This window comes from Pteropus alecto, unplaced genomic scaffold (assembly GCF_000325575.1).
Source record: "Pteropus alecto unplaced genomic scaffold, ASM32557v1 scaffold78, whole genome shotgun sequence".
NCBI lineage: Eukaryota > Metazoa > Chordata > Mammalia > Chiroptera > Pteropodidae > Pteropus > Pteropus alecto.
The window spans coordinates 14,728,943-14,744,096 of record NW_006443124.1 but is presented as its reverse complement, the minus strand read 5'-3'; the positions used below and the strand labels follow the sequence as shown (position 1 = coordinate 14,744,096).

Here is a 15,154-nt window from a genome sequence, read left to right as displayed (position 1 = left end):
TGGAGTGGCCCAGTGGAGGCCCGGCTGGAGAGTGAAGCGGGCTGCATCAGACCTGGCCTGGGGTGCCTACAAGCATCTCAATGATGGAGGTGGTGGCAATGGCCACAGGGAGTGTGGGGCATGGGGGATGGAGTTGTGCCCCTGCCCAGGCTGAGTCAGCGGATCCTGCTTTGCTTCTGCTCATTCCATCCCCCGTGCAGATGGAAAGAACGCCCTATTTTTTAGGTCATGCTACGTGCCAGATGAGTACAGAGCCCAGAGCTTTGATGTCACATCCATTCCCCCCAACTCCAAAAGGCTGGAGTTACACTTTCGTGTTGCAGAAGTCTGAAGCCCAGCAGACTGGCATAAAGTACACTGGCCCCCTCTCCTGGGCCTCAAGTTGAGAAAGCAACACCCTTGCACTGTAATTGCAGCCTGTTCACCCCTCACTGTGGTATGAGGCTGAATCACTGGGTGAGGGCCATTTAGGATCACAAGGACCCTCTGTTATATGTCTAAACAGTTACATAGAGCCTGAACCTTCACTCCACTCATCTCTGCTTAAATTTCTTGGCGCATGCTTAGCTTGCACAGTGCGCAGCTGCTCACAGAGGCTCTGGGAACATTCTCAGAGGACGGATCTTCTGGGAGCAGACCTACTGAATCCACCCTCTTGAACTCTGGGACCTCAGTCTCTTCCTCCAGCATTTCAGGTGTCCTATTAACTGTTAAACAAACCAGTTTTAACTGGTTCCTAGTCTCCTCTGACTTCTACCCTAAACCTTTGGAAAAAATGATCTACCTTGCAGGACCTCTGGCCTCTTACTCTCATTGGCCTTGGGCTTTCCTCCTGGATCACCCTTCTCTCCTGGGCTCCCTTCCCTCACCAGTCCTTGGCACTGGGTGATCACAGGTAATATGCCCTCAGGGCTAGATTCCCCTACTGCCCATCTTCTTACTCTCACCTCAGAAACATAGTCCTCCCTTCTCCAGCCATGACTGAGTCATTGCTTGAATCCTGCTAGCCCCAAGTCCTGGCCTGCAGATCTGTTTCTGTCCCTCTCAGTGAGGCAGGATGAGGCCCCCCGACCCAGAGCCTGGCGGTGGTCGGACTGCCCAGAGGGTGCTGAAGCCCGGAGGGCTGAGGGCGGTAGCAGGGACCTGGTGCCTTGGGCTTCTCTCCACTCGAGCTTCCCCTGCCCTCATCATCCCAGCTCTGCTCCAACTCCTTGCCAGCTTATAACTAAGAGAAGTGTCATCTTTTGTCCCATCCCCTACCCCTCAGCCACAGATGACAAACTGGTGGTCCGCACACATTTTGTTTGGTGAACTTGAAGAATCGCCATACCTTTTTCAAGTTTCAATTAGTTGCTATCATTTAATAATTAACTTATTTCACTTAAGAATCCAGAATTCTAGTTTCTTTTGAAAAATCAGAATATCCGGCAACACTAGGCTCCTTTCTGCACAGTGAAGACGAGCTAAAGCTGCTCTCAGCTGTTCCCTTTCTGTGGGGCTCACACTCTGGTTTCTGCAGTTTAACCCTCCCGGTTGCCCTGGCCGCCTATGTCAGCAGCCTGACCTCCAAACCGTATCTGCATGACGTGGTCCGGGAGAAGGGACAAAAGCCCGCAGGTCTCAGCAGGTAAAGGAGGGCAGAACAGGGCAAACAGAAGAGGGGAGAGGACCAGTTGGGAGCCACGTCCCAGGCTCTCTCCATCACTGTTTATTGCTAGCAGTGTCCCAGACACCCTGTGTGTCCTGTCTTGCCTGGTGCAAGCCTGCTCTGGGGGCCGGGCTGCTGCAAACACACGGCCTGCTGTCCACTGCTTCATCCTATTGGAGCTGGGCCACGGCCCTGAGGCTTTGTCCAGGGCCTGAGTAGCAGTGCGGCCTGTAGGTACTGGCTTCCTTACTGTCCAGCCAACTCAGCCAAATGTGCACCAGGGGGTGGCAGTCTTGTCACAGTCCAACATGATGTTGAGAACAGTGCAGGGGGCCCCGCCCACAGACAGTGCTGTCCGGGAATCCACGCGGTACTTCACAGTGTTCAGGCCCCCCTCCCGGTCCACCTTGAATTGCTCCTGGGGAGACAAGGAGGAGAGAGCATGACCTCAGGGCTTTGTGGATGCCAGGTGTCCACTGATGTCCCAGGACCTTGTCATCAAAGGTCCTGTGACCCCGCTGAAGAGAAGGAGTAAAGCTCAGAGCCACGAAGGCTCTCGCCTGTGGCCAAGCCCTCTGTAAGCAGGGAAGCAGGTATTTTTCAGTTGACTAATATGGCTCCTAGGGAAAAGGCTATTTGAGGAGTGGGGACTCCTGGGTCCCAGGTCTGCCTAGAATTCCCGCACCTTCAGCTGAGTCTCCCCCAACCCAGCCTGCATGGGGTCGGTTGACCCAGTGCCCAGGTGCCCATGGCAGCCACCAAACAGGGCAGGGTATCTAAGCAGAATGCCACCGACTGAGCTGGGCCAAGCAGGGCAGGACAGGGCCAAGCAGGGGAGGACAGATCCATTTGGCCCCAAGGAGAACTTGGGCCTATTGGTTTCGACGTCACCACCCACAGGACCAGCCAGAACCTGTTTTTGAGCTGCGATGCGCTTCTGGTCCCTCTTCCGCCAGGCCGGGTCATGCAGGTGGCGAAATGTCTTGTACCCAGTTGTGATTCCTGAGGGGCGGAATAGCTAAGGAGAACAAAGCAAGCTGGTTCAGGCTGCCCTCGTGGAGCCCTGGCCCTCACACTAGTCCCCTGGGGTCCCGCTGCCTGCCACAGGCCACAGGCAGGGGCCTGCACTCCCGTTCTGCAGAAGAAGTGTGCTAGTGGAGTAGGGCTGGGATCAGAACCACGGTGCCATCTCCAAGCCCCAGGAACATCATCTGAGGGTAGAGAAGAGCCTCAGGGTGGCCATGATGGCGGCAGTGGGGCCCGGGGTGTTACCTGGAGCCCGGCTCCTCTGATGCGCCTGTAGAACTCGTCGTCCTCACGGCCCCAGCCCCAGAAGCGGTTGGACATCCCGTTGCACTGACACAGAGACAGGCGGCATCACTTGCCCCACCTGCCTAGGCAACTCTCTAGTCTCCCACCGCTCAGAGTACCCACCCCAAGCTGGGCCAGGCCCCCCTAGCTGGCAGTTCGAAACAGACACACAGATGCTAAAAGTCCCCACAACCTCTGCAGTACGGAGGATGGTCAGCACATCCTCGTCCCTTTGCCTGTCCTAATGAGGCCTTGAACTTGTGTGGGATACTAGTTTTTCAAAATATCTGATCAGCAGGAGGGGACCTCTCTAGGGAGCCGGTGATGAACAGACATGCCAGCTCTTGCTCGACTTCTGCCTCCCTACTTCCCCTGGGGTGGCTCTGCCCTGGTCTCTTCCTCTATGTGGGACAGTGACAGTTGGGCTCTATGGCAGACATTGATTCTTGCCACCAGGCTCAGGGCTTCATTACATAAAGCTGGCTTCAGCCTTGTGAGGAACAGGAGATCCAGGTGAAGCCACTTGGTTCTTCCCGCCCCACCCTCCGCCACAGCGACTGACTCAGGGATGGGCCCGGGACCCAAGTCAGGCCAACCAAGAGCCAGTGTGATGCAGCTCGGGGATTCTTGCTGGCTGGTGGGGAAGAAACTCCCTCTGCCACTGGATGTAGACCTAGATGGACAAGGATTACAGCTACACCCTGAATGTCTAGAGGGAAATCCAGCCTGAAGAAGGCAGAAATGAGACATGAAAAGAGAAACGGTGCCCTGGTGACAATGTCTGAGAGGCTGGGCAAGCCAAACCTGAAGCCAGACACCCCTCTCAGCCATGCCAGACTTTCCTGCTTTGAGACCCAATGAACCCCCACTTCTCTGAAGTCAGCGTGTAGCGAGGTTTCTGTTACTGTGGCTGAATTCTCCCTGACCGACCTGTTAGTCCCCCTCCTCTCCTGTCTCCACTGCTCCTGGGTTCCCCTGCTGAGCCCCGAACTGCCACACCCCCTGCCAGTGCCCCCACCCAGCGGGGCACTCTCTGGCTCAGCGGAGCAGGCTAGCCAGGCCTCACCAGCTGGTAGTGCTGCTTGGAGAGCAGCAGGATGCCGCCGACGTAGGTCTTGTAGTGGTAGAGCGGGTGGAGCTCTGGGGAGGCTACATGGAAGGGACCCGCCTCGGGGAAGCCGTAGTCCAGCTCCGCGTTGAGAGGGAGCAGGTCCACGTCATGCATGGCGATGTAGTCCGTGCTGTTGCCACTCTCCAGGAAGCCCACGTTGATGAGCGCTGCCCGATTGAACCTGTGCGGGGCGGCCGAGACTGGGCAGGGTGTGGGCAGCCAGCTGGCTCTCCCTCAAACTCTGCCTAAGAGCCTATCCTCACAGCACCCACCTCTGCGCCTACACTGCCCTCCAGGCCAACGCCGACCTCACCATGGGGCTGCCCAGCTGCATGTCTGCTCCTATATACATCGCATGAATGTTTACTGAGCACCTACTATGTGCCAGAAAGTGTTCAGAGCGTAGGAGAGACAGCAGTGAGAATTCGAAGCCCTGTCTTCAAGGAGCTGATGTTCTAATAAGAAGAGCCAAAAATAAACAAGTAAATCTGTAACAAGACAGACAGTGCTAAGTGCCCTGGAAAAAAGTAAAGCAGTGTGAGGAGGTAGGCAGTTGTTCTTTTAGATAGGCAGACAGAGGGCCAGGTGATGTGTGAGCAGAAACCTGAAGGCCCAAAGGAACGAGCTGATAGAAATAGGGGGGAGGGGGCTCCAGGCAGAGGAGAGAGAGCGCTTGCCAAGGCCTGAGGCAGGACAGACACCAATGTGGCCAGTTAGAGTGAGTGACGGGGAAGTAGAAGATGTGGTCAGAGGTGACAGGTCCCTGAAGGGCTTGGGCTTGGCCCTGGATGAGAAGGGGAGCCACTGGAGGACTTAGAGCAGAAGCATGATGGGCTATGACTTAGGGTATAAGGGGTGTTAAGAGACTGGAGGGCCAAGGTGGAAGCAAGGAGATGAGCTGAGAGACAATTACAATAATTTAGGCAAGAGATGATGATTTAGCTCAGGGAAGTGGCAGTGGATACAGTGAGAATTGGGCAGATTCTAGACAGACTCTGCTGATAGACTGGACATGTTGTGTGAGGCAGAAAGGAGGGGAGGATGACTCCAAGGCTTTTTGGCCTGAGCAACTGGAAGTGTGCAGTTGCCACTTCCTGAAACAGGGAAGGGGGCAGGGAAGCGGGCAGGGAAGCAGGTCTGGGGCGGACAAGAATTCAGAAATTCAGTTTTGATCATGTTAAGCTGAGATGTCTCTGAGACCAGCAAATGGAGGGTGGTGCAGGCGGCTGGACGTGCGGGTCTGGAGTTCAGGAGAGTAGGTGGGCCAGAAACACAGCCTCGGGAGCCACCAGGGCAGAGACAGCCTTAATGCCCTGAGCCTGGACAAGATCCCCCAGGGAGTGACTGTAGCCAGCAAGGGGATGCCCAACACGGAACCCCAAAGACCACTAAAACTGCGAGAACAGGGAGATGAGGCAGAACCTGCAAAGGAGACAGGGAGGGCAGCCAGTGAAGGAGGAGGTGACTGGGAGAGTGTTGCCCAGAAGTTAGATAGAGGTGTCTGAGGAAGAAAAGGCCTACAGATGAAAGTGATCAACAAGGTGGGCTCTTCGGTGAAGTTGCTGAGAGCTGTTTTAATGGCATGATGTGGGTAAACATCTGCGTGGACGAGGTTCGACAAAGTGAGAGAAGGGGAAGTTTTGCTATAAAGGGGAGCAGAGAAATGAGGTGATAGCTGTGGGCGACATGAGACCAAGGGGGTCTTTTTTTTTTTTTTTTTTTTTTTATAAAAATGACAACGTTTTATTCAAAGGTCTTTTTTTAGATAGGAGCTACTTTAGCATGTTGTATGCAGATACAAATGCTCCAGGAGGGAAGAAAAAGCTGATCATGCAGGAGAGAAAGGGACACACAATTGGAGTGATGTCAGATGCAGGAAAGGGACCCAGTGGCAGTGGAAGAGCTGGTTCTGGTGGAGGTAGGACAGGGTGTCCATAAGACCCTGCACAGAAGCTGGAATGTGGGTCCAGGAGGTGGGGACGTGGGCAAGTTCTCTTCCAATTGGTTCTGCTTTCTCAAATAGGAAGCAAAGTCACCAGCTAGGGGAGAATGGGGAGGAGAGGGAACAGGCAGCAGCTGGAAGACTCTGAGAGCCTTCCTGGGCCAGGGTTCATTGTCCTCAGCCACATCTGGCACCCCGGTGCAGGTGTGGAGCAGACAGTGAGGTTTCATCAAGTAGAAGTCGTGCCAGGCAGAAAGGGGCAAGGGTGCTGAGGCCTATGCAGAGGAGTGATTTTAACGATGGACCATGAAATCCAAGTTAGGTCAGGAGGAAGTAAGGAGGAGGAAGGTGGGCAGAGAAAACTGGGAGCATCACAGACTAAAGGGACTGGTGGGGTCCAAGAACTGTCGGAGTCTGTCTCCAGTGGGAGAAGGCTGGAGGGAAAGGTCGGCGTGGAGTGTGAGATGCTCCGACTGTGATCATGGAAAGAAGTTTTGGGGAAGGGCAAGGATTTCAGGATAACGCCAGACTATGAACAACTTTCGAGCCATGGTGTTGACCCTCCCTTTCCCTAACTCGACAGCCAATCCACCAGCAAGCCCTGTCTATGCTTCCTCCAGCCCTTCTGCCATGCTGGCCGGGCCTCCTCATCGCAGGTGCCTACAGTAACCACCCACAGCTCCTCCACTTGTCCTGGTATAATCTACTCCACATACGACAGCCACAAGGACCTTTTTAAAACAGAAATCAGAACAGGGGCTTCCCCAGCCCCAAACTCTCCCCAAAGATTCCTGCTACTCCCAATGAGTAGGGTCTATCGCCTCCTAACCTCTTGTCTGTGACCCACCAGATATTGAACTGCTGCCAGGAAAGGGAGCAGGCTCCAAAGGGCCTGGGCAAAGAGAGGCCCTCAGAAAGGGACAGCTGGTCAGGTGGCCCCTACCTGAAATGATCCACCTGGTTGAGGACATAGATGTGGTGCGGGATCTTCTTCCTGCTCAGGAAGCGATGCATGTGGGGCACAAAGACCAGAAGCTCCTCGAAGCGCTCACGGAAGGGCACTAGCACTGCCAGGCGGTGGGGGCCCCACGATGGGTCTTCTTCCCAGTGCTCAGGGGGTGGCTCTGGCGGGCAGGCCCGGGGTGGGCCTGGGGTCTCTTGCCCTTGTCCCCTGGCTGCCCGAGCCATGTCACCAGAGCAGCTGAGCTGCAGCCAGAGCAGGGAGAAGAAGCCCAGTAAGAGACAGGCAACGAAGAGGTGGAAGACGGAGCATTTCCGGGGGAGGCTGCCAGGGAGCAACCTGGACCTGCGACAAGAGCAGGGACAGGTCAGAGGGGCAGGACTGAGCTGGGGCCCTGTGCTGTCCCCTTCTCATGCTTCCCCACCAGTAGGACACACATGACTGGTATGCCCCAAGCACCTGGGAATTAGTGCAGAAGCAACTTTAGTGCTTTTGCTCATGCTGCTACTGTGCATCAGAATCCTGCTTACTGTTCTAGGCCCAGCCCCTGCCCCCACCTCCAGGAAGCCCTCTAACCACTTCCAGGTCACAGAACTTTCTGAGTGAGTCAGGCCATGAGGATAGGGACGAGGCTCCTTATCTCTAGCACTTGCCCCTCCCCAGGACAGTGGCTCCTGTCCTGAGCTGATGGCAGGAGCCCTGCCTTAGAGATCCCACCCACTGCCTTCCACACCTGCTCCCCTGCAGGTTCACCGCCAGCTGAAACGTTGGCTTTGTCCTGCTTCTCACACCAGAAAGCTCCCCAAGACCGGACCTATGCTAGCATCAGTCCCCAGTTAAAAAAAAATTTATTTTTTCATTTACTCTGTCTGAGAAGATCAAATCTGCCCCCAAACCAAGGCAAGGCCCAAACTGACAGTGGCAGGTCACTGAACGAGTCTCAAAGTTTCAGTTTGAAAGGCAGCGCATGTGACAAGAAATGAGAGATGGACAAGGGAAAGAAGGACAAGAGTTGGGGCCAGCACCCAGGCTCATTTCAGAAACTGGGAAGACAGCTGGATATCTTAGACATGTGGGTAGTGCTGGGAGAGACTGCCCTAAAGGTTAGAAAATACAAAGAAACAGGTAGAATTCACTTGGTTTCTCTGCCCCTCTCTCTGGAAGTTCCTGAGGATAGTGGAAGAGGAGCTGAGGAATCCAAATACAAGAAGTTTCCTCTGTACTCTCCACCCACCCACCCACTCCCCAAGTAATCTGCCAAGCAATCTACTTTATAACCTCTAAGAGTCACCAGCTAGCTGCCAGCCTTATAATTCTACCTCCTAAGTGCCCCTTGTCCCTTCCTCACCACTGCCTCTCTTTTAGCTCAGGTCTCATCTGGTCCTTGCCTGGCTCAGACCCCTTCAATCTCATGAATGAGCCCCTTCTGTTTATAACAGCCAAATTCCTTGGCCTGATAGTCAAACCCCTCTGTGACCTGACGCCATCTCCAGTTGCTCCCTATCAACCATGTGCTACAGTTTGGGCAACTCTGAGCTTCTCCACTCACTACATTCTTTCCTGCTCCAGCCTTCACACAGCTTGCTGCTTCTGCCTAAAATGCTCCTTATTGATTCTTCAGGGCCAAACTCCAATGTCATGGCCAGCACTGCCCACCTCCCCACATGCACACAAAATGAGATACCTGAGCCCTCTTTTGTGTTTCCATGGCATCTGGTACTTCCCTCTTTGGAAGACTCGAGTTTTGTGATCAACTGTGTGTCTGCTGGTCTTCCCTACCGGTAATCAGACTCCTATCTGTGGCCCCAGCACAGGTCACACAGCAGAGGGAGTGCTAAGTGAGTTAGAGGAAGGGTTCAAACAGTCAGGGCACACTTTAAGTCACACCAAATCCTGCCTATCTCTAGCAGCACAACAGCCAATCTGGAAGCCAGCAGCCCTGAAGCCAGGCCCAGGTCCCATACACAGCAGAGAGAGGACTGGGCAGGACACCTTCTCAGAGGCCTTCTGACTTACCCCCCATTGTCCTGTTGTGGGGGTTTCCGCTTGAGAGGAGCAGAGCCCAATTCTGCCAGTTGCCTGGGGAGGCTGGAATCTCTACACATTCTCCCTCCAAGATTCTTTCTGGGGTGAGGTGGAGACCGGGGAGATAGACATGGGGAACTATCCCACCTTCAGGGGAAGAAGCAGTGACCATTATCCAAGGGTACAGCACGAATTGGGCATTCCATGAACCTTCAAGTGCTGTTCCCTCACCAGGATCACATCCTATGGGCACTCACATCCTACGCTCAAACCTGGCGTAGACAACTGAATTTAGAGCGGAGTCCCAATTCCTCAGGACAGTGGATACTGAGAATAGTTGCTCATGGTGCCACCTGGTGGCAAACTCCAGATCTGCAGTCCCAGCAGCTCCCAGGCCCAGGCCACCCTGCTGAAGGGCAGACCAGATGAGGTTTTGTCTCCATCAATCTGTGCCCAAAGCTAGAAAAGGGAAGATTCAAACCCAGGCAGGCTGGCTCCAGAGCCAGCACTCTTTTAATTGCTATATTAGCCTACATCGGTTGTGTGGATCTTTGTATCCCTGTGTCAAAAGCAAGAATTAACATCAGTAACTTTTTCTGGGAACACAGTTATGTTCCAAAGGTTTATGGAAAGGGACTAGGAAATGGAGATTTTCCCCCTTTACCTTTCCTTTCTTCTCTGTCAAATCTCCGTGATACAAAGTTTGAACACTCAACTGCTCTGGTTACAGCACCTCCAAACTGCAAAGGTAACTGGAAGACACCTCTGTGTCAGCCACAATGTCAAGAGTTTTACATATATTATCTCCTTTAATCCTCATACTGCCCTGCAGAGTAGTTATTATGATCTCTGTTTCAGAGATGGAAAAGCCAAGGACAGAAAGATTAAGTGACTTGTTTCTGGTCACATAGCTATTAAAGAGGATTTTTGCCCAGGACTGACTCCACGGTTCAGGCTTTCTTTCTATCATATTCCTGTCTTCTTACTTCAATACCAACTCTGAAAAATCTCCAAAGGTAAAGAGTTGTGCCCACTATATTCCAGAATCTGTTGACACCTGGCAAACTTAATAGATGTAAGAGGCAAGAGGTGTGATTCACAGGGTAGAGACCCACTATGAGTTTTAGGTAAGAAGAGTTTGGGGGCACATCTCAAGACTGAAGTGTCCTCTCAAATGCTGGCAGCCAAATAATTCCCTCACTCCAATTCTGCTTTAGTGAGAAACATTATTAGCCAAGGTCTGGGCCAAGTCCATACCTAACGCATGAAGAAGGCCCCATTCAATTACAGTTATACCGGAAATGAACTAGTGTTATGTGTGAGGAGTGCCTAGTAAGTGCCAGACAGTGGCCAGACAGGCAGAAAAGACAGAGCTTCTGTCTGGTGTTTTCTTTTGGGCAGCCAGCAAAGGAAGGGGAGGGTCAGAGCCCACATGGATGTGACGGAGAGGCAGAGACCAGAGGAACAGAATAAAGATCCTCTGAGAGGGACAGACAGAAAGACAGAGATCCACCGAGAGGTTAACGGAGTCAGAGACCCGCACAAAGATAGAAGCCAGTGGAGAAACACAGAGACCCATGAAAGGCAGCGACTTGCAAAGACAGGGACAGAAACTCACAAAGGAAGTCAATGGAGAAATACAGACCCGCGGGTGACGGAGACCTGCGGAGTGACGGACACTGTTAGAGAAAAATACACATAGCGAGAGACACACAGCCAAATACAGAGACAGCGAGTGACCCAATAGAAAAACCACAGACCCTCAGAGTGCCCGGCAGAGACTGAGACGCGACTGCCTCGGGCTCCTAGATTCCGTGCGGTGGCCGGAAAAGATCGGCACCCGGGAGGACCGGGCCCGGGCCAGCCGCTGCCGCTCACCTGCCATCCTCCCAGGGCAGCTGCGCCGCTTTCCTCCGGGAGGGGAACATCGTGGGGGGAGGCGGCGGCGCATGGGGTTTGAGCTCCCAGCCGGGCGGGCCCAGCCTCGCCGGCCTACGCGGCGCCTCCGCCTCCCGCCCCGCCCAGGCTCATCCGCTCCGCCCCTCGTTCCTCCTGGTCCTCGGCTCCGGCGGTGCCGTCTGCTCCCAGGAGCTGCGACGTCAAAGGTTCCGTGTGCCGAGTAACGCGAGTGCTACTCCTGACTCTAATTTTCCTCCCCGCTTAACATCCCGAGAAACTGAGGCCCCAGGGGGGTGCTCAAGTCACTGGCCTGGGACTGAACTTGGACTCTAGATTTCCAAACCGGCGCCCTGAAACAATTTGCATCTTCCTCCTCTTCCCAAGAGAAGTCAGGGAGCGTCCGGATAGACCTGCTGTTAACCCAGGTGCATTATTCCTCCGTAACAAGCTTGGAAGAGAACAAAGCCAAGCTCAGGGCTCAGTCTTAGGTTCAGCTGACACCGCAAGGGGTAGTTAGGAGCCAGGCACTAAAGACAGATTGACTGGATTCGAAAACTGACTCTGCCAATTCAGCTGTTTGGGGACAAGGTGCAATCTCATCTATACTCATACGTGAGTATAAATATTTTCTGATCTACATGGTTGTGGTGAGGATCAAAGGAGAAAATGCACTTGGTACAACTGTAGGCCCAACAGTCAAAGCTATATAAATGACAGCTATCATCCAGGAGCCGGGTACTTTGGTGGAGTTGAGGTGAGAACTGAAGGGAATACTGTAAGGAGATTGAGTTCCCATATTTGCCCTGTAACTATTGGAACTGAGCCCCCGCTGGGCCAGCTTCCCACCTGGGAAAAGAGCAACAGAATTATTAGTCTTGATCTCCTCTGCTCTTCCAGGCAAATTTCAAGTTTTCCAATAAATAGCTAACATCAAGTTTTTACTACATGCAGTCATTGTTTTAAATTCTTTACTACTGTTATCTCATTCGGTTCTTGAGTATTGTGCTTATTATGTCCACTTTAAAGATGAGGGAACTGAGGAACAGAGACAATTCAGCACGTAAGACCAGGTAGTTTGGTTGCACAATCAACGGTCTCAACTACTCTGCTTCCTATGGGCAGGAAATTAATCATTCCCAGCAGCCCCCTTTCTCCCTTAAACACAACAGCACACAACGGCAGTCCCCTTTACTCTCCCAGGACACTGTACCCTATACCAGAATCTTGGCAAATCCAGCTTAGGTTTGGCTGATAACAAAGGTGAGGCTGACCCCTTGCAGAGACCAGTTAAGGTCAAAGATGGAAGCAGGGAGGTGGGACTGTGACCGGGAGGGCACAAGCCCATCTAAAGGAGACAGCTACCGTTCAGCAGAGCTGACTGTTGTCGGATGAAGGCCTACCAGCGTCAGACCCAATTTATCTCAAGAAATCAGATTTCACATAATAATCCAAATTAACTAATTTTAAACTGTGATATCAAGTCATGTTGATAATAAGTACCCTTGACATTATGGTATGAGAATGGAACATTACCTCTGTGGTCTTCCTTGCAAAAACCCAGAACCCCAGTCCAATCATGAGAAAAACAGCAAATTCCAATTGAAGGAAATTCTACAAAATACCTGACCAGTACTCCTGGAAACTGTCAAGGTAATAAAAAACAAGGAAAGTCTGAGAAAATGTCATACCCAAGAGAAGCCCAAGGAGACAACAAATCGTAATGTGGTATCATAGATGGGATCCTGGAACAGAAAAAGGACTTTAGGTAATGACTAAGGAAATCTGCATAAAGCACATTGTTTAGTTTAAAATAATGTTATTGGTTCATTAATTTGTAACAAATGTACCATAGTTAAGGCATGGCATTAATAGAGGAAACTATCATCACAATTTTCTTGTAATTCTAAAAGTTTATTTTAGAATTTTAATAGAAGTTTATCTTGTAATTTCTAAAAGTTTGTGGAGGTCTGAGTGTTAATGAGCTCAGATTACATACCCCCAGCTGATCAAGTAGTCTCCCAAATTGTCTCTCCTAGTTCCTTTCTCACACACTGCTGGATCAAACTTCCTCTAATTTATATTCAGGGGATTCTCCTACTCAAAACTTTGAACAGTGGCTAATGTACAAATCTCTTAACTGGGGCTCAAGGCCCTTCTCACTTTAAACCTTCCTTTCCAGCCTTCTCACAACCCCTCCCCCACAACTCCAGCTGAAACAATGCCCATCCATCTTCAGACTAGCTGTTTGCCTCTGATTTTCCCAATCACCCCTGCCCTGCTTCCTTTAATCAGAATCCTTCCTCCAAGGTCCTTGCTGAAATCCCATGCTACTGGTTAAGCCCATCAGTATCCTCACCCCTACCAGCCCAAGGATTTCTGTCCTTCCCACAACAGCAGCATTTCTGTTCAATGCACTCTATCCTAAGCAGGCACTTCTTTGAAGCACTACAATGCTACTGAATCCACCTACTCTGGAAAGGTAAGGAGGGTACTTTATGAGCGAGCTGGTGCAGAGGAAATGGTGTGGATTTGAGCACCAACCCCACAATTTACTTGATAATCTTGGGCAAAACCACTACCCTCTACTGCAAGAGGTATGGAGAAGACGGAGAATGAAGGTCATAGGTGGGTACTCATCTTGGAATGTGAAGTGCTTTGCCCAGTGAAAGAACTGACATTTCCTGAAGCAGCTCACGGTGTTATGCCCACTGATAGTAAGTAGAGTGACTTTACACTGGACAAAAAGTCTATTTTTTTTTTTTATTGGGAAACCAACATAAAAAGCTAGGCTTATTGAAAATGAAATCAGTAACTAAAACTCTGCAGGCCACATCCCCAGGCAGCACCGAGACCTCTGCTCTCTCTGATCCCAGTCCCTCAAGCCCCTCAAAGGACAACCATGTGTAGAACCTGGGGTCAACCTTAGGGCCACTTTCCCACACTGCAGCCCTCTACCCCACCCTCAAATGACACACACCCCCCTGGATCAGCGGGCTGGGTCAAGACCCAAGCTAGGAACAGTGAGGTTCCCAAGGTGGCAGGGAATCATAGCTACAACATAACTGCTCAAAATCCAAGTTAGCAAAGGAAGACAAAAGCCTGGCTTGCCCACCCACTCCCCTCTCCCAGCCAACCCAATCAACAGCCTTGCATCCCTGATCAGTAACACTGTGATTCGGAGGTGCCAAAGGGCGTCCCAGTGGCTTTACCAGCCCCCTAGGAAATTACTGCGAAGGGCCAAAGCCCAGGGGAGAGGACAAGCACTTGTCCCACCACCTGCTCAGTATTAGCCATTCAAGCTCCTGCCCTCAGCTTGTGCCTGGAGTGCCTGTGGCCCCTCTCCCCTCCAGAATATCCATGGCTGAAAACCAGTCCTCCTGCCAGAGAGAAATCAGTTCCAGGAGGCCCTTTCTCCCCCAGCCTTGGGGGAAGGATGGCTACACCAGCTTCTTGGCTTCAAAGAAGCTCTTGAGATGTCGCATCTGCCAGACGCCGATGGCTACAAGGATGAGGGTTTGCAGAATGGACCACCACAGCACCCTCTGGTTGGTGCTCTCGCTGGTTTGACGGAAGCGCTCCTCTCGCCACTGCAGGGGAGAGAATAGAAGAGCCTAAGCTGGCTGGGCCTTCCTGGGACCATTAGAACAGCTGAGTTCCCTCCCAGGGCCAGCCAGCTTTGCCTCAGTTCCAGTCAAGTGCCTGCAAAGAGCCATCCCCCGCAGGGACTCTCTTCACCCTCATATGCCAGATGACCTCAGGTAACCTAAGTCTGTTTCCTCATCTGTCAAGTACAGCCCTCACCTGGTCCTATGGTGGTGCCTAGGGGACAGGTAAAATAGTTGCAGTATCACCATCAGACAGAGCTGTCTTGGAGCACTCAGGAGTGGACTTGCTCTAGCCCTCTGCCCAGGTCTCCCAAACTGCTCCTTGAAGATTGTGGGCACAGGTTGCAAATTGGTGGCCTAGGGGCTAGATCTGGCCCATGAATGTGTTTTTCTTTGACTCACATACTGTTTTGCCAACATTTAAAACCCAGGAAATTTTCACATAAAAACCTGAACCCCTAGCTCCTCTTCCAACCCAGGGCTAGCTAGCATTTCTGCAAGGCTGTCCTCAGCTGAAAACAGTAGCTGTTCCTGTTTAAATAGGTCACTATCCTACCAATCCTTATAGTCATAGGTCCATTCACAGTACCTGCCTGGCCCCTGGGCACAGGTGAGTTTGAAACCCCTGGTCCTGGGAACACCTACAGCCATG

At 52.2% G+C, this 15,154-nt stretch overlaps 2 protein-coding genes across 6 annotated transcripts in view; both read right to left on the bottom strand.

Annotated features, from left to right (window-relative positions):
• Window positions 1-1,331: 1,331 nt before the first annotated feature.
• Window positions 1,332-11,033, bottom strand: B4GALT7 (beta-1,4-galactosyltransferase 7). 5 transcript variants are annotated; one of them, XM_006923219.3, is made up of 7 exons: window positions 10,877-11,027; window positions 8,658-8,807; window positions 6,956-7,318; window positions 4,026-4,251; window positions 2,921-3,004; window positions 2,562-2,666; window positions 1,332-2,066 (listed from the first exon to the last, which is right to left on the bottom strand). In XM_006923219.3, the coding sequence occupies exons 2-7, from the start codon at window positions 8,684-8,686 to the stop codon at window positions 1,911-1,913; spliced, it is 963 nt and encodes a 320-aa protein (XP_006923281.1). In that variant the 5' UTR covers window positions 8,687-8,807; window positions 10,877-11,027; the 3' UTR covers window positions 1,332-1,910. The 5 variants fall into 5 exon arrangements, with proteins under 5 accessions (XP_006923281.1, XP_006923280.1, XP_024896421.1 ...); XM_006923218.3 differs by lacking the exon at window positions 8,658-8,807 and having other exon boundaries at window positions 10,877-11,033; XM_025040653.1 differs by lacking the exon at window positions 8,658-8,807 and having other exon boundaries at window positions 6,956-7,218; window positions 10,877-11,008.
• A 2,610-nt stretch (window positions 11,034-13,643) lies between these two features.
• The window catches only part of LOC102884449 (transmembrane emp24 domain-containing protein 9), a 3,626-nt gene continuing 2,115 nt past the window's right edge, over window positions 13,644-15,154 (bottom strand). The window contains exon 5 of the mRNA XM_006923217.3: window positions 13,644-14,484. Coding sequence (XP_006923279.1) covers window positions 14,335-14,484 — 150 coding nt within the window. The 3' untranslated portion in view covers window positions 13,644-14,334. The remainder of the gene's footprint in view (window positions 14,485-15,154) is intronic.

What these genes read in the sequence shown, in the direction of transcription:
- B4GALT7 (XM_006923218.3), bottom strand. Translation starts at nt 10,926, where the DNA reads ATGTTCCCCTCCCGGAGGAAAGCGGCGCAGCTGCCCTGGGAGGATGGC. An exon ending in CTGCCCTGGGAGGATGGCAG is followed by an intron (nt 7,319 to 10,876) that starts GTGAGCGGCAGC and finishes CTCTTGTCGCAG; the next exon opens with GTCCAGGTTGCTCCCTGGCA. An exon ending in TCAGAGGAGCCGGGCTCCAG is followed by an intron (nt 2,667 to 2,920) that starts GTAACACCCCGG and finishes TGTTCTCCTTAG; the next exon opens with CTATTCCGCCCCTCAGGAAT.